The 20,336-nt window shown below is 41.3% G+C and overlaps 1 gene segment (V, D, J or C); it reads left to right on the forward strand.

Moving 5' to 3' along the window:
• Nucleotides 1-16,592, forward strand: part of LOC131593077 (T-cell receptor beta-2 chain C region-like) — a 30,285-nt gene extending 13,693 nt beyond the window's left edge. The window contains 4 exon segments of the C gene segment in view: nt 13,199-13,534; nt 13,915-13,932; nt 15,034-15,140; nt 16,274-16,592. Coding sequence covers nt 13,199-13,534; nt 13,915-13,932; nt 15,034-15,140; nt 16,274-16,300 — 488 coding nt within the window.
• The last annotated feature ends 3,744 nt before the right edge of the window (nt 16,593-20,336 follow it).

Raw genomic sequence — 20,336 nt, forward strand, 5'->3', positions numbered from 1 at the left:
AGAATAGAATAGAATAGAATAGAATAGAATAGAATAGAATAGAATAGAATAGAATAGAATAGAATAGAATAGAATAGAATAGAATAGAATAGAATAGAACAGAACAGAATAGAATATGTTCTATATATAAAGTAGGCTAACTAGGATGTATCTGGCAGGCTAGAAACAGAGTATTCATAAAGTTTATGTTTAACTATGATATTGGCTTTGAGAAAAACAGCTGACAGAGATGTCTTGCTTTTTGTAAAAGTGAATTAGGGCTCTCAGGAACATTATCTGCCAGGGAACAAGCATCCCTGGCTGGAAAACTGAAGAAATTAAGATACGATTGAACACAGTTTTTGTGCCTTTGTTATCTTGAGCAATCATCTTTGCTTCTGACTAACAAGATACGAGTTGTGAGATACCATGGGATGTTTAGAACAACTCTTCAGAATGAAACAATACAGGCACACTTCTGCTGGAAATCATTCTGCAAGGATGGCCCAAGTTATATCCTCTGATCTAAATGGGTCAAAAAGTGAATCCACTGATCCTAGGTTCCTGTCTGACCTCCAACACCCAGACCCTCTCAGTCATGGAATGACAGTTCGGCATTCAGCTAGCAACATAATGTGGTCTGCAAGAAATTCCACATTTGTGTCAGGAGTTCAGAGCACTGTCTTGTGGAAAAGCTAAAGCAGAACTTGGACGCACATGAGTATTTAGCTTTGCTTTTACTGGCTCACCAAAGAAAGCATCAAAGCTGGACAGTCTCTTCTCTCTTCCCTGCCCAAGCTTGACAGACAGAGCAAGGGGAGGGGCATCGGTCTCTAAACTCATCTCACAGTGAGCAGGAGCACACTGTCCTGGGAGAGCTGGAGGACCATGCTGGCTGTTGTACTTGCTCTTTTATCTGGTGAGACACAACAGATCTGTCTGCAGCAGGGCTCTCATCAAGGCCATGCAGGGCTAGTGTTGGGTGAGGACACCTCTGGCCATTGCTGTACTCCTGCTCCTCACTGTCTCTTGTTATCTCTTGTTAATACAGGTTTTGGGATCGCACTCTACATTGAACAGTGGCCAGGCAAAATCCTTCAAAGAGCTGGAGACTCTTTGAACATCTTCTGCTACCAGAATTACAGCAACCTTGCCTATATGTTCTGGTATCAGCAGCCTCCAAGAAATGGTTTGAAGTTAATAGTTAGTAGTACTTCATGGAGGCATAACTCTTACGAGCATGGTTACAGTGAGGCCAAGTTTGAAGTAACCAGAGAGAGTAGTAATTACGCTCTGATGACAATCAAGAACTTGACATCCAAGGACGAAGCTACGTATTTTTGTGCTGCGAGTGATCACACGGTGTAGCAACGTGGTTGAACACTAAGATAAAATCCCCACCTTCTCTGGGTGAGAGATGGAGTCTTTGAAAAATGTGAGGCTGTCAGGAGAGGGGGAGAGGAAGAGGAGAAAGAAGACTAGGTAGAAGTTGAGGCAACAGACCCAGGATGTTTTGAAGTGGAGAGAGACGTATCTGTGCAGCAGCCTCTGTCTTCAAAGGCAAAGACCTTCAGACATAGAAACCCATAGATCAGCATAAAGAATTAAGGAATAGTTGGATATGGTTATGGTTAGATAAGGCAGCAGATATTTCTGATTATTAGTACTACAGAAGCACAGTCATGTTCCATGCAACTAGTTCCTCACAGATATCCCCACTGCACCAGGAAAAAAGTACAAAGCAGCCAGAGATTTCCAAGTTCTTCCACATAGTCACAATCCACACAGAACTGAGGTGCTCAATGAGAAATTGATTGGTGTGTGAGGAGAGCTCAGCCCCTGATTATGGACTGAGGATGATGGGACCAGTAACTGTGAAGAAAAAACATACCCAGGGGACCAGGCATACCTCGCATTGTAGAAGAACAGTCCTTTGGCATCTTTACAAACAACAGTGTGCACTGCAGCATTTTATTCACCTTCTTCACACACTTCTTAATTGCAGGATCCCTTTCTTCCCTGCCACAGGAATGCATACAGTTCTGAGCTGGACCCAGGCATCCCTCCCTTCAGGGCAAAACCTCATAGGCAGAGAAAAGAAACCACAAAGAGCTGCTGTTACTTGTGGTGAACAGCTGAAGGCAGAAATTTTCTCCCACTGTGCCTCTGTCTTCATTGCTTGCAGACTTGAACTTTTGATGAACTAATTGCTCTTATATGATGGACCTGGGAAAGCTGAAGGCAGGGTATTATTAGGGTTCCCTCACCTGCTGTTACCTGTCCATGCTTCTGTTTTTATATCATAACTTAGGAGTTACCTTTTCTCCAAAGGAAGGCAAACAGCACATAAAAGAGCAAAAAAGTGTTTTTAAGCAAGTGTGGCTATACACCTGTGTATTTTGGGTTCTGTTTTTAGGCTGTGGCCCTGACAGTCTGCGTACATACCACTGAGCATGAATCGATTGTCTCGTGCTCATGTGGAGGGCATGGCATATGAAGCACTTGGCTATCACAGGTAGCAAATGTACTGTGCTGCTCCAGGATGTGGCAAAGCTGGATATAGATATGCTGAAGTGACACACACTGTGTGATCACAGCAAAAAAAAAAAATGAGTGGGGGGTGATAAGAATAACTTGTAAATGCAAGCAGCAGGAATCAGCTGGGAGCATGCCCTGTAAAAGATCCTCATACTCCATGTCACCAACATTGCTGGGAGACTCCTACAGTGCCAAGATGGATCACTCAGTTTCATGCTGGAATCCACATCTCCTGATCAGCCACGTTACATAAACATACCTATGCTCTGAAAGAAAGTAAACTGTTCTGGGCTAGGGAAATCCAGATGTGTGACACCCTTGTAGCCAATATTCTCCTGACTTCAGGGACTGCTCATCAGCAAACATAATACACCACTACTTGCTCTCAAGGAGCACTCCTCTGCTCCTCAGACCACCCTAAGGTCCATGATCTCCTCCCTGTCCATGTCAGGCCACAGACAAACATCAGGGAAGCACTGGGAAAGTGTTGTCTCTCACATAGCAGAGGCATACGGAGTTCCTTTCTTTTCTCCAGCCTCTGATCTTTTTGTAGAGATCATCTTTGTGAAACATGTTCACACTGAGGCTGTCTGGAGTTATAGAATTATTACTGCTGATCCAGATGCCCTGTGAAAGTTTCAGGAAACCTAGTTCATGGTGGAATCATGAAGGAATATAAACACTGTGGTGATCACTTTGGATTTTTTTGGAATTTGTTTGTTTGTTTGTTTAAAATTCTGTTTTAGGAAGTTATCTGTTCCTGAAAATCATGTTACAATCCTAGTTCAGACCTTTTTCATAAGCACTGCAAACTACCTTTTCAGCTCTGGTAATACAACAGAGAAACTGAATTGATCCTTTCAATTTCTCAACTCCTGAGCATTTTTAGTTTTTAATGGCAAATGCAATTTTTAGGCCTTGTGATAAACTTATCAGTTACCTTCAACATACAGCAGTTTAATGACATGGCTAATGAGTGCTCACAGCTGTGCAATTTCCAAACAGTAATAGGAAACCACAGAGATCTATCTCTAGGTTCATTGCCATTGTGAATTCTGTGGTTACAGTTTCTTCTTCCAGCTCTAAGGGGCACTTTTCTTCCATGAAGTACTTCTTTGGCCAGAAATTTCTCATGAAACAGCTACTCTTCTTCCTATCCCATTCCTTGTCCTCACATTTATTCTGATCATTAACCAGATTCCTCCTTGCACAGTCCTATCTTTTCAGTGAACAGACAAGCCCTTAAAAAGAAAAATATGAGAAAAAGAGGAAAAAGGGAGAAAGAGAAAATCTCAGAAGTATCCAGCAGTTTTTGGAAGATGCAATATCAGGATTAGTGAAGGTCGGTGGAATTAAATGTGTTTGTTTCGTTAAAAGCACTAGGGAGAAAAGAAGCAGTTGCAATAATAATTTTGTATCTTATATATTCAGAAAAGAATGGAGAGTGGCATAGGAGCTGTAAACAGAACAGAACAGAATAGAATAGAATAGAATAGAATAGAATAGAATAGAATAGAATAGAATAGAATAGAATAGAATAGAATAGAATAGAATAGAATAGAATAGAATAGAATAGAATGGAATAGAATGGAATAGAATGGAATAGAATGGAATAGAATGGAATAGAATAGAATAGAATAGAATAGAATAGAATAGAATAGAATAGAATAGAATAGAATAGAATAGAATAGAATAGAATAGAATATGTTCTATATGTAGAATAGGCTGACTAGAATGTATCTGGCAGACAAAGAGTGGCAGACAAAGGCAAACAGAGAGTTCAGGAAATTTATGTTTAACTATGATATTTGCTTTGAGAAAAAAGAGCTGACAGAGATGTCTTGCTTTTTGTAAAAGGGAATTAGAGCTCCCAAGAAGATTACCTGCCAGGGGATATGCATCCCTGGCTGGAAAACTGAAGAAATTAAGATACGATTGAACACAGTTTTTGTGCCTTTGATATCTTGAGCAATCACCTTTGCTTCTGACTAACAAGATACGAGTTGTGAGATACCATGGGATGTTTAGAACAACTCTTCAGAATGAAACAATACAGGCACACTTCTGCTGGAAGTCATTCTGCAAGGATGACTCAAGTTATATCCTCTGATCTAAATGGATCAAAAAGTGAATCCACTGATCCTAGGTTCCTGTCTGACCTCCAACACCCAGACCCTCTCAGTCATGGAATGACAGTTCGGCATTCAGCTAGCAACATAATGTGGTCTGCAAGAAATTCCACATTTGTGTCAGGAGTTCAGAGCACTGTCTTGTGGAAAGGTAAAGCAGAACTTGGACACACGTGAATATTTAGCTTTGCTTTTACTGGCTCACCAAAGAAAGCATCAAAGCTGGACAGTCTCTTCTCTCTTCCCTGCCCAAGCTTGACAGACAGAGCAAGGGGGAGGGGCATCGGTCTCTAAACTCATCTCACAGTGAGCAGGAGCACACTGTCCTGGGAGAGCTGGAGGACCATGCTGGCTGTTGTACTTGCTCTTTTATCTGGTGAGACACAACAGATCTGTCTGCAGCAGGGCTCTCATCCAGGTCATGCAGGGCTAGTGTTGGGTGAGGACACCTTTGGCCATTGCTGTACTCCTGCTCCTCACTGTCTCTTGTTATCTCTTGTTAATGCAGGTGTTGGTGTGGAAGCCTACATTGAACAGTGGCCAGGCAAAATCCTTCAAAGAGCTGGAGACTCTTTGAACATCTCCTGCTATAGTAACCTTGCCTATATGTTCTGGTATCAGCAGCCTCCAAGAAATGGTTTGAAGTTAATAGTCAGCAGTAGTACATGGAGTCATAACTCTTACGAGCATGGTTACAGTGAGGCCAAGTTTGAAGTAATCAGAGAGAGTAGTTATTACGCTCTGATGACAATCAAGAACTTGACATCCAAGGACGAAGCTACGTATTTTTGTGCTGCGAGTGATCACACGGTGTAGCAACGTGGTTGAACACTAAGATAAAATCCCCACCTTCTCTGGGTGAGAGATGGAGTCTTTGAAAAATGTGAGGCTGTCAGGAGAGGGGGAGAGGAAGAGGAGAAAGAAGACTAGGTAGAAGTTGAGGCAACAGACCCAGGATGTTTTGAAGGGGAGAGAGAGCAGTGAAGCAATTTGTCTTTGATTAATAATCTGTCTTCAGGCCAAATTATTTATCAGGTCATCAGGTCCCTCCTTCCACCATCATATCTTCAGCACACAGATATGGCCTGAAGAAGAACTGTTGCTTAACTTAATGCAGTTGTGGTCAAAAGCACTGGATGTTTATGGAAAGCTTCCTAGTGTCTCTAAAACAAATCTGTAAATCTTAGGGAGTCCTTGTAGTATGGCTTGCTTCTTTGTACCTGCTTCTTCTGTAAACTCCAAAGAATGCCGGACAGGTATAACTGATGCTATCTCTAGTTTCCTGTGAAATTCTCCCACTAAAAGGATAATTGTTAGAAAATATATCCCTAAATGTTTCCTCCTTACATATTCTTGTTTTCCCTTGTCTGAAGTCTTATGCAGCATAGCCTCCAAAGCCCAAAAAGCCACCTATGAAAGACTTGGAAATGAAAGTCAAGGATCTATCTCCCCTTTGTTCTCTCACTCACATTTATTTGAATTCAAGGCTGGCAAGTCCTTTCCTTTTGACAGGTTACAAAGTGACATTAAGGTGCAACAAGACTGGTCTCTGCTGGCACGTCTTGGAAATTGTCTTTTGAACATGACCTGAGGAGCTGATAGCACCACATACTCCTTCAAAACTAATAGAGAGGTAACTTCCTTCTTTTTAAATGAAAGAGACCTCATGGAAGAGAGTCTGTAAGTGACAGTAAGGACACTAATGGAGCCCTATACTGGAGATGAGGACAGAATAATCATAAATTAATTTCAGTCCAATGGGTTAAGATCCTGAATAAATACTGTTGAGATCACAGGCAGACTAAGACCAAGGCAGGAGAATAATATTCCACTATTAGTTTTATTATTTAGGCAGTGACAGCCAAAAAAATCCTAAATGTATTTTCTGAAAGAATCCAATATATACAAACAAATATTCTGTATAAACAGACTTAATTAGTGACTTAAGTTCTCCATTCACTGTTGTAGAAGAGAGGACAACCGAGGGGCATTCCAAGATGACTTGTCCAATACCTTCTGTTCTGTAGTCCTATCTCTTTGTCCTATATGTCACACCTTAGTCAATGTTTCTCATTCCCTTCTCTGGGACACTAACAGCTCTTCCCAGCTAAACAGGCCATATCAGAAATTATGGGCTCTACCCTGATATCTGAAAATAATAGAAAAATCAATTCATGATTTTTCCTAGTAGAATGACCTTGTTTTGAAGGATTTTGTCCCGTGCTTTACAGTCTATATTTCATATCAAGACAGACTCAAACAAAGGCATTAAAGAACAACAGGTCTACTGCAGGTACCTGGTTACACTGTAATGTTGTATGTTGTTAGACAACAACTGTGTGTTGACACTTTTTGAGACAAGACTGCACCACTTATTTGTGAGGCAGGGAGATAAAATTTGCCTGTTACCTGTCCCCATCAGTTCCCATCCCTTCAGACAGCCTGCAGAATGAAGGCTTGCTCTTACTCCTAGATGAAGCCTTTTCACAGGCAGAATTATAAGCCCTGGGAGGACACTCTCAAGCAACACCAAGCCAAAAAGACAAACACCAGCCTGTAGTAAGCAAATTGATCTCATTGCAAACCAAAAATTAAAAACTGTGAGCTTAAAGTTTGCTTGTCATGCTGGGCACAGAAGAGAGAAAGAGTAGGAAGGAAAGCATCATGAACACTGCCATGATGCTACCGAGTGAAAATTTACTGCATTTAAAGCCAACCAATAAAAGAAAAAAAAAAGTGTTATCTTTTTGAGTATAAGAAAAACATCTTGAGATTATAAATTTAGGGGTAATGGATACACTGAGAGGTAATTGGACTATCACATAGAAACAGCAATGGCAAAGGAAGGATGTGGTCTGTGGTTCTGCCATGGTTCAGCTCCAGCCAGGATCAGGCCCCATGCAGGTGCTTGCTCACCCCCCACCAGCAAGACTGGGGAGAGAATTGGAAAGCACAGGTGAAAAACTCATGGCTTGAGATAAAGACATTTATGAGGTAAAGCAAAAACTGTGCACACAAGCAAAGAATTACAAGGAATTGATTCAGAACTTCCCATGGGCGCGCAGGTGTTCAGCCATTCCCAGGATGGCAGGGCCCCATCACACATAACGGTGACTGGGGAAGACAAACACCATCACTCCAAATGTCCCTCTCTTCCTTCCACCCCCTTCTCACCCCTTTCACACAGTGAGCATGACACCATAGGATATGGATCATCCCTTGGATCAGCTGGGATCAGCTGTCCCTGCTGTCCTTCCTCCCAGGTTCCCAGGCACCACCACCAGTCTCCTTGCCCGCATGGTGGTAGGAGACGCAGAAAAGCTCTTGAATGCTGTGCAAGCTCTGCTCGGCAATAACAAAAACACTTCTATCCTGTCAACAGCATTTGCAGAACAAGCCTAAAACAGAACCCCACAGTAGCTGCTGGGAAAGAAATTAGCTCTACCACAGTCCAAACCAGCACAGGTACTCAGGGCAATCATTCCTAGTGGAACAGGGGGTGGAGTCACGGGTGGGATTGTTTTTGTACCAGGTTGTATCATTGTGGGGACAGGGGGATCCACGATGATACATTCCCCAGGAAGCCTTTACAAAAACCCTTTGGTGCAGGAGCCTTGTGGCAGAGCGTGTCAAGGCAGCTGCAGAGGATTCTGCAGCAGAGCAGGTGTGTTCTGCCTTGGTTTCTCTTAACAGACCTTGTATGCTGGGACCTACTTTCATCAGCTGGGAACTGAGCCTGCCCTCTCTGCGAAGCAAGCTAGCATATTCTGAGATATTGAAATTAATTTTCAGCAAATCAAACTGACTGCTGATGTGCCTAAAGCCTATTGAGCATGCAAAGCTGGGATTATTATTGTTTCCTGATGCACCAATATTTGCAAGAGATGACAAACTGGTTCTTTCTTGATGTGGTACAAGTGTTAGAATTCTGATATGTAGCAGTTGTCTCTCAGAGGCACTACATAAAATGTGTTGGGGTTCTCTGTCTTAATAAGCCTCCAATATCTGTGGGCTGCCTCATGTTTGTGAGAACAAAGGTTGCCTCTAGTCCTTCTCCCCACTGTCTCACTGCAGCTCATCCTTATGGCCCTGAAGGGTTTGTCTGGGACCACAGAGCTGATCCTTCTGGGCTCTCTTTGTGTGGATTATTTTAACTTGTCATAAAAGTGAACAGGATCCTGAAAGACTATTCAAGACAGCTGGCCTCCATGGAAAGGAAAACAAAGAGATTTGTTTTAGTTCACTGCCAAAGGTGAACCACATGCATTTGGCTATGAAAACCACAAAGCAAGTATAATTTGGTTATTTACTTCAAAAACTACAGAAAAGAAGGCATCACAATGCTTGGAATACAAGACTGACAGTGAGGAAATTCTAGTTGTAGAGTTCTAGTCCCAAACGGTGACAGCCTTTGGGTGTGTCTGCTTGTTTTCGAGATGTGCAAAATGAGAATATCGGATAAAATCAGTGACGTAATATGGAGATTGGAGAAAGGTGTCAAAAACAATTTGGGGTGAAATGTAGACAAAGTATAAAATCTGGGAAATGCGTCTTTGAATTCTACAGATTATACAGCTGATTTCAAGATGGTTTTCTGTCAAACCCCTTTAGACAGAGATCGAGTGATGTTTGGAATTCCAAATGAATAAATTATTTCTTAGCTTCTGCTTATAGTAAGCCTGCTGCAGTGCATCCCTTCTCTTAGCTTATGATACATCCCTTTGTCACTGTGTACAACTCAGGTTTGTCTTTCGGCAGTGGCACAAAACTTACAGTAATGGGTAAGAATTTTTGGTTTTTTTCTTGTAATTCACTTCAAATGCCATGTCTTCGCTTTAGAGAATTTCATTATTATCCCCCCTTTCACTATTAGACTCGTGTTCACCTGGTGTGCTGGTAACCTAGTCTCCTCAGAGAATATAATAAGTTGGATCCTCTAGGTAGGGGTACACCTTTCATTTTGGAGATCTGAATGAATGCATTTTCAGGAAGAAAAATATGTCCCTAGAAAGAATTAGGAGAAGGAATGGATTAAAAAAATGTATGCATAACATTAAAAAAAATGTCTTAATATATCAACACATGCAAAAATCCTTATTCCCTAAAAATATAGCTACTGTCTGTAACACTGGTTCTGCTGGGGCTAGAAATGATGAAGGACAACTCAGTGAAAGGCTGTCTATCTGTCTGGAAAGAACTGACTTATATTTTGAAGGGGTCTAGAAAACAAAATCAAGATGATACAAGCTCAAAGTAACCTGGTTCTTTCCAGTGTAAGTTAAAGACTGTGTTATCTCAGATAACTGGGAAAAAAAAGTGTGCTAGAATTTTTAATTTATAAAAAAGAAGGCAAAAATAAATTCTCAACTTTATCATAAGCAATACTAAAATCTCTCTGCAGCTTTTTAAGTCCTTGTTATATAGTATATACTTACTATATAGTAAGTAGCTCTCCACAGCACAGCCAGTTTCCTTCCACTGAACAGACTCACCAGGATGGTGATACAAAGATCATTAAGGACAACAGTCTTACTATTTCAGAATAGGTGCTAAACAGCCACTGAAAACCACAGAAGAATAATATATGATTCATTTCAAAGGGAAGGAGCTCTCATGGAATGTTTCTTTCTGAGCCACATTTATGGATTTGGACTGTCCAAATCTGGGAAAACAAAGTTGCTGCTCAGATGCTAGTAAATGATGGTGATCTCTTCTTCTTGTGTTGCCACTGGAGTTTGAAGAATTGATGCCTCAGATATTTGTACCATGTTGTGCCACTACTGAATAAATTGATAACAAGTGGTAAAATCCAATCTCCATAGGAAAAAATATCAGTGATTAGAACATTTTTTGAAATTGAGAGTTTATCTGAGGTGCCTGACCTGATGAAAATGAATACACGACCCGTCATTGACCATAGTAATTTATGGAGTGAACTTGAATACTCATCACCAAGGGAGTATGCAGAATAAAAGCAGAGACTTACTTCCAAGGAAAGCCTTCCAGGGAAAGGGAAACAGGGCATGTTTTGGAACTTCTACAAAGGGCAGAGAAGACCAAGACACTGTGCTAAATATTAGAAATTATTTTGCAAGTTAAAAAAAGGGATTTATTTTACAAGTGAAAAATATTAAAAATGTTGAAAAAAAATAGAAGGAAATATAGTTATTTAGCTCAGAATAAGAAATTACTCAGTCTACATATAGGAAATATTTTCTAATATTCTTACATGACACCTAGATCAACAGACAAATATCCTCTAAAGAAATGCTAGAAGCTCCAACAACTGATTGAGCCTGAAGCAAAAGGGCTCTGGACAGGGTATTTCTGATGTTGATTACAGCTATTTAGACACACAGATTTGGTGCTGTTCCCTTACAGACTTGTTTTTTAGGGGACCTGAATACTCTGTGTTTCTTCTTTTGCTGGTACCACATGAGGGGAGGGTTAGCCCACAGGCTTGGGTCAGAGATCTGGGAGCAGAGGAGAGGTTTTTCTGCAGCTGCAAAATAGTGTGAATAATGAGCAATTGTTCTTTGGCAGTGGGACAAAACTTACAGTCATAGGTAAGTAAGAAATCAGATCCCTGTGATCTATGTGATACTGGTTTAGGGGATGAGAATTAATTAAAAGCTTAATAATGATAATTTTTCATGCAGCAATTAGAACAGGATTAATGCTTTATTGGTTGCTTATGAAAACGAGATGTGCCATTATGGAAGTGTAGGATTTACAGGCACAAATCTTGAAGTCCTTTGGTCTGCAGGCTTTGTCTTTCAATTCTGGGAACTTCATGAAGGGAGAAGGGAAAAAATAATTTTGTTTTTCCATTCTCCAAAGAAGTATTATAGAGATTGAGAATGAAAATGACCAGTGTAGAAGACCAGACAGAAGGGGCTGCTGATCAGACGTTTCTTACAGTTCTTGATTTTACTAGTCTCCTTATTCCATTTCGAAACTGCTCATTTTCTTTTTCTATCTTTTAGTAGTTTTATCATTCTTTCTGTCTCCCTTTTTACCTGCCTTCATTTTCATTTTTTCTTTTTTTTTTTTTTTTTTATATTCTCTTTTTAATAGGGTATTCTTTACCGGGTTCTAATCTTTTCTTTTGTGTCCTGCTGTTACCATCTCTTCACTCCTTAGCCTTTAAGGCTATGAACTGAAGAATTTTACAGAAATAATTTTAGAACAGGAAAAAAAATCATAATACCAAATGCTAGAAGGGAGAAGTAGAAGCAATCAGCCTCTACATACCCACTAAATGGAAAGCAGAGTAGTGCTAAACTATCTAGGGAATTATCTCTATTTAATACCCAGGTCACCTAAGGTCTGTACAAGCTCATAGAGAAGCAGCCCAGGGATCTTTGCAGACCAAGCACTGCTGGTCACAATTAAGGCATCATTTGAATGCAAACACAAGGGCTTAGGGGAAAAGATGTCTGCAAGATATTAATTTCTACTAATTCTGCTGCCTCTCTTCCTCTGCAAAGGAGAGAGTGATCAGAAACAACACCTACAATCCATAGTGCCTTCATATAAAAAAACAAAGTAATAATTTTCTCTTTGGCTTTAGACTTTTCTATGCATTTCTTTATCCAGCAGAACTCTACAGATCCAATGGGTTTCTCATGCTAGATGAGTAAAAAAGGGACTCTAATATAGTGTATGGAAAACCCCCTGGCTTTTGGGGTCACTGCCCGGCTTCTGAGTAACTTCTCATGGCTGCCTTGTGCATCCTTTTGACTGAAGTCTGTTCTCATTGGTCTTACAAGCAGCTATTAAACACTTTAGGACAGGGAACAACCTTTGATTTGTGAGTGTATAGAATCTTGCATCATTTTGGGAAGGTGTATAGCCTAGGCTCAGAGCTTCTCATAGCTACAATAACCTAAACATTACATTACATAAAGACATGTTTAATGTTCTTAAAGATGGATAGGTTAAGGCACAAGGCAAAACCTGTCCCTGGCAGATTCATGTTACCTGCCTCAAGTGTTCTTCAGACTGTGAGAAGGATCAGCTCCTTCCTTCCTTCCTTCCTTGCAGGTCTTCTCTTCCATAGGGAGCCAAGTAGGGTGCCCCATGACAGTATAATTCTGAATGCTGCAATGACCATGGTGTCTTAACTACGTCTCCGTGTAATGCAGATGTACATCTCTGAATGTAATTCAGTTTGTTGAAGATGTTTGTGCCGTATAAGAGACTCCCTTATCTATTAATACAATATTACAAATACAGACCTTACAGCAAAACTGGGGAACATTGCAGACCACCAGTTTGCTCATCAGCTTCTTTGCAGCTTTGTGTTCTTCAGCCAGAGGCAATACAAGAAATTCATGTGCTTGTGCATTTCTGTGGGCAGACCTTTATGTTTCTGTGTAACAAGTGGAAACAAATGCTTCCACTTTCCTGGTGTGTCATATCCAAGAGACATTAATTGTTCAGCTGTTAAAAGGCCAGGTATTTCAGGAGTAACACGGCACAATCTCAGGAGCCCTTTCAGGGGATTTTGATAGAACAGAGTGATGGAGCTGTGTTGCTTTGTGTTTCAGGGAAGGATGATGAAATCCTACCTCCAGCTGTGGCCATCTTTTCCCCATCAAAGCAGGAGATCCAGCAGAAGAGCAAGGCCACGCTGGTGTGCCTGGCCTCTGGCTTCTACCCTGACCACCTGACTCTGGCCTGGAGGGTGAATGGTGTGAAAAGGACCGAGGGGGTAGGGACAGATGAGTCCTCCACACAGAATGGGAGCACCTACTCACTGACCAGCCGACTGAGGATGCCAGCCTGGGAATGGTTCAACCCTTTGAATCGCTTTGAGTGTGTTGCCAATTTTTTTCACAATGGAACAACGCAATCAATAAACAAATTTATCTATGGTGATGCTGGTGAGTAAAAAAAGTCTCTCACCGTGCTGTATAAGACAGAAATCACAAATCGAAAGAGCATGTGCTGTGATATGAACCACATCTAGATACATCTTCCATACAGTGTCTTCTCTGGCACAAATACATGCCTAACTATGTCGGTATTAGCATATGTGTCTTCCCATTCCTGGACCTCTGCACCTACATTACCATTACCCATCTAGAGTTTCTTCAGGCTTTCCACTGAGAAATCTCTGTAGTAGTGTAAATTGCACAGTACCATAAAAACAGCTAGTGTAGTGATATGAGTTAGCCAGTGTTTTGTAAACTGATATTTCTAAAATCTGTATTGTATTTGCTTTGAAGAGAAACATGACTTTGTGTTCATTTTTGTCTTCCAGGTTGTGCACTCACAGAAGGTACGTGTGGCTTCTCACATAAGGAGAATTTTGCCTCTTCTCTCAGGCAATTATCTGTGTGTATTTTAATTCCAGCTTTACTGACACTAAGCACAACGTGTGGGAGATATCTGCTGTATGAATAGCTTCTTCTTTCTCATCTAAGTGATTTGTATGTGATATTAAAAATGAAAAAACAAAAAAGGAAGAAAAGTTTTTTTGAGGGTTCTTTGTGCATGTTATGTGTAGCTGTGCTTTGGGCTTTCACTCTCCCATATGATTCCATTTTGAAAATAGAAGAAATCATGATACCATCCTGTAGACTAGAACTTTTTCTTTATCATTTCCTCCAGTCTTAGACACTGACCTCCATTGGGAATATTCTTCTCAGCCAGGCAAGAAATGATCCATACTTATCCAAGTGTTTCTGTCATCAGGGTTCAGGATATGATATTTCTTAATGTCAAATTTCCCTTCCCGAGTCACATTCCCTTCTACGCTGCTGTCATATGTGGAGGATACCCATATTAAAAATTACATTTCATTCCTTATTGCATACACATTTGCACACTCTTGTTTTTCAACAACCTCTTTAATGCTTCAGGAATCTTAAGGCTGAACCAAGACGGAGCTGGTATCTCAGTACTATGACAACCCCTTAAGAGTGAAAAATCTACAGGAATAAAACTTGTAGAAGCCATGTTATTCTGACTTTCCTGATCCATCAGCAGCACTCGTAAGGCCACTGAAAATAATGAGACAAAATAAAAAATGTGCATCTTGTGATTCAGCCTATTTTGTGTTCCAAACAGGGGATTTGGTTGAACAGCCCAGTTCATCAGTAGATGTGGCAACTCAGCACTTTCCTAGCATGAAGGCAATCTCTGTCTTTCCTAGACTTGCTTTCTCTTTCGGTTCTTTGAGTCACTATGGTCTGTCGCATTCCCTGTTCTCTGGTGTCAACTGAGCCACTCATTTGGCTCAAGTTCCTTTCTGTCTCTTAGCTAAAGATTACAAGGGTTCTCATTTGATGACAGCTCCATTAGAACCAGCATCTCATGGTGATGATGATGATGATGGTGATGATGCAAATTGAATCCAGAAATGGTGTTTGACTTGCAGAGTCGTACTTGCGGTATGGAAATTCTCTGAAGCTTACTTACCTCATCCTCTGTGGCAAAGCCTTGGTCTATGGAGTTTTGGTGAGTGGTCTGGTGTGGACAGCCAAGGTAAGTCAGGGTGCCCCTGGAAGGCTGGGCTTACTCACTAGTCAAGGATCAGTGCATGGAGACTAAACCTGTTCTCAGAGGTGTGGCTGTTCTGCAGGTGCTCTGCCAGGCTTTGTGCAGTCTGGCTTGAAAAATCAAAAGTGATGGGTTTTCCATTACTGTCTTTCTAGAACTCAAAGAAAATCAATGCTATCTAGCAGAGAAATTCCTTCTCACAATCCTCTCTGAGCACATGAAAAAGATGAAAATTAAGGACAAGTTGCCCAGAAAGTAAATAAGGGAAATATCAGATATATCATGCATTTGTGTAACCACTGTAAAACAGCTTATGCCTGCAGTGAAAATCATAAGCAGGTGATGCTTATGGAGGTGATGTAGAGGATAAATCTGATCAACCATTTGCAGAGATTTACAAAGAACAGTGGGAATGAATCTGTGCAAATGGAATCAATTGAACTAACTGCCAGGAAATGTATTTTAATAGTAAGTTTTTCCTGTGGCTGAAAGATACACCCAGCAAGGCCTTGGTAAAACATCTCTGTTTTTCTTCTAAGTGCCCCCTGCCATGTATTGAAAGGCCTCAGGCAGGCCTCTCCAGAGGCTTCTCTTCTCCAGTGTGAAGATGGCTTTGTCTCTAAGCCTTTCTTCATACCCTGAAGCCCTGTGATTGTTTTTTGGGAGCTCCTCTGGACCTGCTCTCACACATCCGTGTTTTTCTTGTGCTGGGCCCCCAGAGCTGGACACAGAACTGCAGGAGCGGCTGGTGGGGGTCACAAGCGCCCACTCTCTCAGTCTGTCCAGGTGCCTCTGGATGGAATCCCTTCCCTCAAACACATCAATGGCCACACAGCTTCGTGTCACCTGTGAACATGCTGAGGGTGCACTTGAGCCCAGTATCAATGACACACTGATGGAAGCTGGAACAAGGCTTTTGGTCCCAGTGCAGAGCCTTGAGGGAAATGGTTTGTGACCGGTCACCAATTGAACATTCAACCATTGATGGTAGCTCTTTGGGCAAGGTCATCCAGCAATTATTCCTGTGTTTGTGTCTGTACTTTGGTGCTTTTTGTTGTTATCATTGTCATTATTATTTTATTGTTCTTATGGTTTTATTGCATTTTGTTTTCAATCAGAATGGTGTCAAGTTATCTAGAGAATAAATGAAGAGCCCTTGTCATCACATCAGCAGGAGCACGACAACTTCTCGACCTTCCCATTGCAAAGTATCTGTGCTTCTAAGAATTTCTGAACACAGTATTTTGTACTTGTCTGTTGCCATCCTGTTCTTCACTTTGTTGTAATCACTGCTGAGCTTTCTCTGTACTTCCATAGGGTATTGTAACATACCTTTAAAAGTAGCACCTTCTTAATGCTCAGAGGCTGAGAACTCATCTCCTTGATTTATGAATAAAGCTTTCACTTTTTTTCCCTTGAAAAAGCATGATTTGTTGTTTTTAAATTTGTTCCTCTGTAGTAATAATGTCCTACCACACACCTTTCAGTGATGAATAGTGCTATAAGCAACTCTCATTAAAGATCATTCACTGACAATCCCTGAAAAATAACTTACTTTTTATGGGAACAGTAGAATCTCATCCAGTACTAACACCATGTACGAACCAGTGGAGCAGAGCTGCAGGCTTTGGAGGTTTGCCCTCGCCAGGGGCTGATTATGAGCCAAAACAGCTGCAGAATTCAAAGGTGGCAGAGAAGGAATCAGCACTCCAGCCAGATGAGAAGTGGCACAGTCTGGGGAGAGGCATGGGAGCTGGTTTTGCTTTTGCTCTGTTCTTCCATGGGATTACCCTGGTGATGACACCAGACTCAAGTGGTGGTGGTAGTGAAGAAGAAAAGTTTGGTGAATAGATTAAAAGTCACCTGACACTTAGTGTGTTTGTTTCAATAGGGTCTGATGGCAGACTTGAGAGGAATCTGTCCCATCTCTGGTAATGTTATTAAAGAAAAAAAGCTTTATCTAAGGGCTTGAGGACAGGTGGGTATAATGCTGTGAAGTGGGGCTGTTTTTCCTGCTCTGTGCTTGTCACTCCTTTAATCTTTCCAAAACACTTCAAAACAGGAGAAAATATCTCATGAACCAAGAGATTCATGTGGTGTTCTGAGTAGAGAAATTGCTTCAGTAGTCTTGTGGCTGCTTCAAACAAAATAGAGAAGTGTTTCCTGGAAAATGCTTTCTACATTAGTGCTTCAAGGGGTCTTACATTGCCAAGATTTGAACAACCTGGTCTAGGGAATGGTGTGGGAACCGTGAGAATGTTGTACAATGGGGTGCATTTCAGGGAGTGTGACTGAGATAAACAGAGAGAGACATCTTTCCATTCTGGTGATGGGTTCTTTCCCCAAGATGCCTCATTATTCATGCTCTATGAAGTTAGAATAGACTGGAGCACAGCAGAATGGAATATTAAGAAAAAATTCCAGCTCTGTCCTGAACACATTAAGATAAATATAATTTATTAGGGCATTTGGCAATAATGGCTGCATTTATCAGGGCTGTCAGAAAAACCCCCAGATCACTCTTGTCCTCACAGGCACAGACTTTCAGAGTGGTCATGGAAGATCTTAGTCAAAGTGAACAGAGAGCAAACTTGGGCATAGGCATTCTGGAGCTTGCAAGCTACAGTGTGAAGGAAGGACACAACACAGTGTTTCTGTGACAGAAAGAATGTGGCAAATGACAGAGACTTCCCTTTTAGATTCTGGAATAACTGAATTAATATCTCTCCATATCTGGAAATTGAGTCATCAATACAGTCCTGTTCTTTTCCTAGCCTGCTACAAGCTATGTAATTCTCATTTTCACAAACTCCAGCTACTATACAGGTGATTGTGCAAAGAGAGCACTTCAAAAGAGAGAGAGATACATATCCGGGCTTGTATAATGTCTCCTTTTCTTTCCCTTTAGTAATTAAGTATGTTTAAAGGAAATGTTTTTGTCCATCAAGCTCTTTTTCCAGAGTGTTTTGGACAGAGGATGTTTGTGATGGGGCTGATGCTGAGGTCCAAGGAGAGAAGCACAATTCAGGTCTGCAGAATTCTTTTTATTTCTCATTCTGGCCATAGAGGAGACCAGATTGGACAAAGTGATGTCTTCAGGGTGATATTTATCTAAGTCCACTTCTCTACAATTACACCGTGTCTTTTATAATTTTCAAGAGAACCAGCTAGTGAGATTGAAGGGGAGGGTTTTAGGCAAAAAGAGGGGCAAAGATTCCAGGGAGATACTGCATAAGACAATCAATGAAGTATGATTCAATTGTGTTGCCCTTTTAAAGGAAAGAGTAAAATGGAAGATTAGGGAGAGTAAGAAAATAAGAAAATAAAGACTAAGAGAAGCAAACCGAGAATGAAAATAAAGACACATCTTAGAGATGGGGTAGAAAGAAATCAAGTGAGAGATAGGGAAGAGGATCTAATGCGCAGTGGAGGAGAAGCAAAGGGAATCAGGCTATGTTTCCGTAAAACTGTGATTGTGGGGACCTTTTCTGTGCCCCATGAACTATAAACCTAAAGGATTAGTAAATGTGGAGAGCCTTTCTGGAGTTCTTTCATCCACTTTGCATCTCATTATTACCTCACACCAAAGTTAAGCTATGGTTAATTCATTGGAAACTCACAATGGACTAAATGAAGAACAGTCATGCATTTTATGTGTAAATGTTTTCTGAATACATATAGGAATAACACAGAATAAGGTAGAGGAGTGACAGTGTAAACTTGGATGCAGAAGATCAGGGTTATCTGAAAATAACAGAAAATAATTTGTGATTTTCCTACTAGAATGACCTTGTGTTGGAGGATTTTTTCCTGTGCTTTACAATCTATTTTTCATACCAAGAAGACTCAAACGTAGCCATTAAAGGCCAGTATGAAAAGCATGTTTACTTCAGGTACCTGGTTATGTTGGTAACTATGTGTTGACACTCTTTGAGACAAGACTGCTCCACTTATTTGTGAGGCAGGGAGATAAAATTTGCCTGTTACCTGTCCCCATCAGTTCCCATCCCTTCAGACAGCCTGCAGAATGAAGGCTTGCTCTTACTCCTAGATGAAGCCTTTTCACAGGCAGAATTATAAGCCCTGGGAGGACACTCTCAAGCAACACCAAGCCAAAAAGACAAACACCAGCCTGTAGTAAGCAAATTGATCTCATTGCAAACCAAAAATTGAAAACTGTGAGCTTAAAGTTTGCTTGTCATACTGGGCACAGAAGAGAGAAAGAGTAGGAAGAAAAGCATCATGAACACTGCCATGATGCTACCGAGTGAAAATTTACTGCATTTAAGGCCAACCAATAAAAGAAAAAAAAAAATGTTCTCTTTTTGAGTATAAGGAAAACATCTTGAGATTATAAATTTAGGGGTAATGGATACACTGAGAGGTAATTGGACTATCACATAGAAACAGCAATGGCAAAGGAAGGATGTGGTCTGTGGTTCTGCCATGGTTCAGCTCCAGCCAGGATCAGGCCCCACGCAGTTGTTTGCTCACTCCCCACCAGCAGGACTGGGGAGAGAATTGGAAAGCACAGGTGAAAAACTCATGGCTTGAGATAAAGACATTTATGAGGTAAAGCAAAAACTGTGCACACAAGCAAAGCATTACCAGGAATTAATTCAGAACTTCCCATGGGCGCGCAGGTGTTCAGCCATTCCCAGGATGGCAGGGCCCCATCACACATAACGGTGACTGGGGAAGACAAACACCATCACTCCAAATGTCCCTCTCTTCCTTCTACCCCCTTCTCACCCCTTTCACACAGTGAGCATGACACCATAGGATATGGATCATCCCTTGGATCAGCTGGGATCAGCTGTCCCTGCTGTCCTTCCTCCCAGGTTCCCAGGCACCACCACCAGTCTCCTTGCCCGCATGGTGGTAGGAGACGCAGAAAAGCTCTTGAATGCTGTGCAAGCTCTGCTCGGCAATAACAAAAACACTTCTATCCTGTCAACAGCATTTGCAGAACAAGCCTAAAACAGAACCCCACAGTAGCTGCTGGGAAAGAAATTAGCTCTACCACAGTCCAAACCAGCACAGGTACTCAGGGCAATCATTCCTAGTGGAACAGGGGGTGGAGTCATGGGTGGGATTGTTTTTGTACCAGGTTGTATCATTGTGGGGACAGGGGGTCCACGATGATACATTCCCCAGGAAGCCTTTACAAAAACCCTTTGG

The sequence above is a fragment of the Poecile atricapillus genome, chromosome 1 (assembly GCF_030490865.1).
Source record: "Poecile atricapillus isolate bPoeAtr1 chromosome 1, bPoeAtr1.hap1, whole genome shotgun sequence".
NCBI classification, from domain to species: Eukaryota; Metazoa; Chordata; class Aves; order Passeriformes; family Paridae; genus Poecile; species Poecile atricapillus.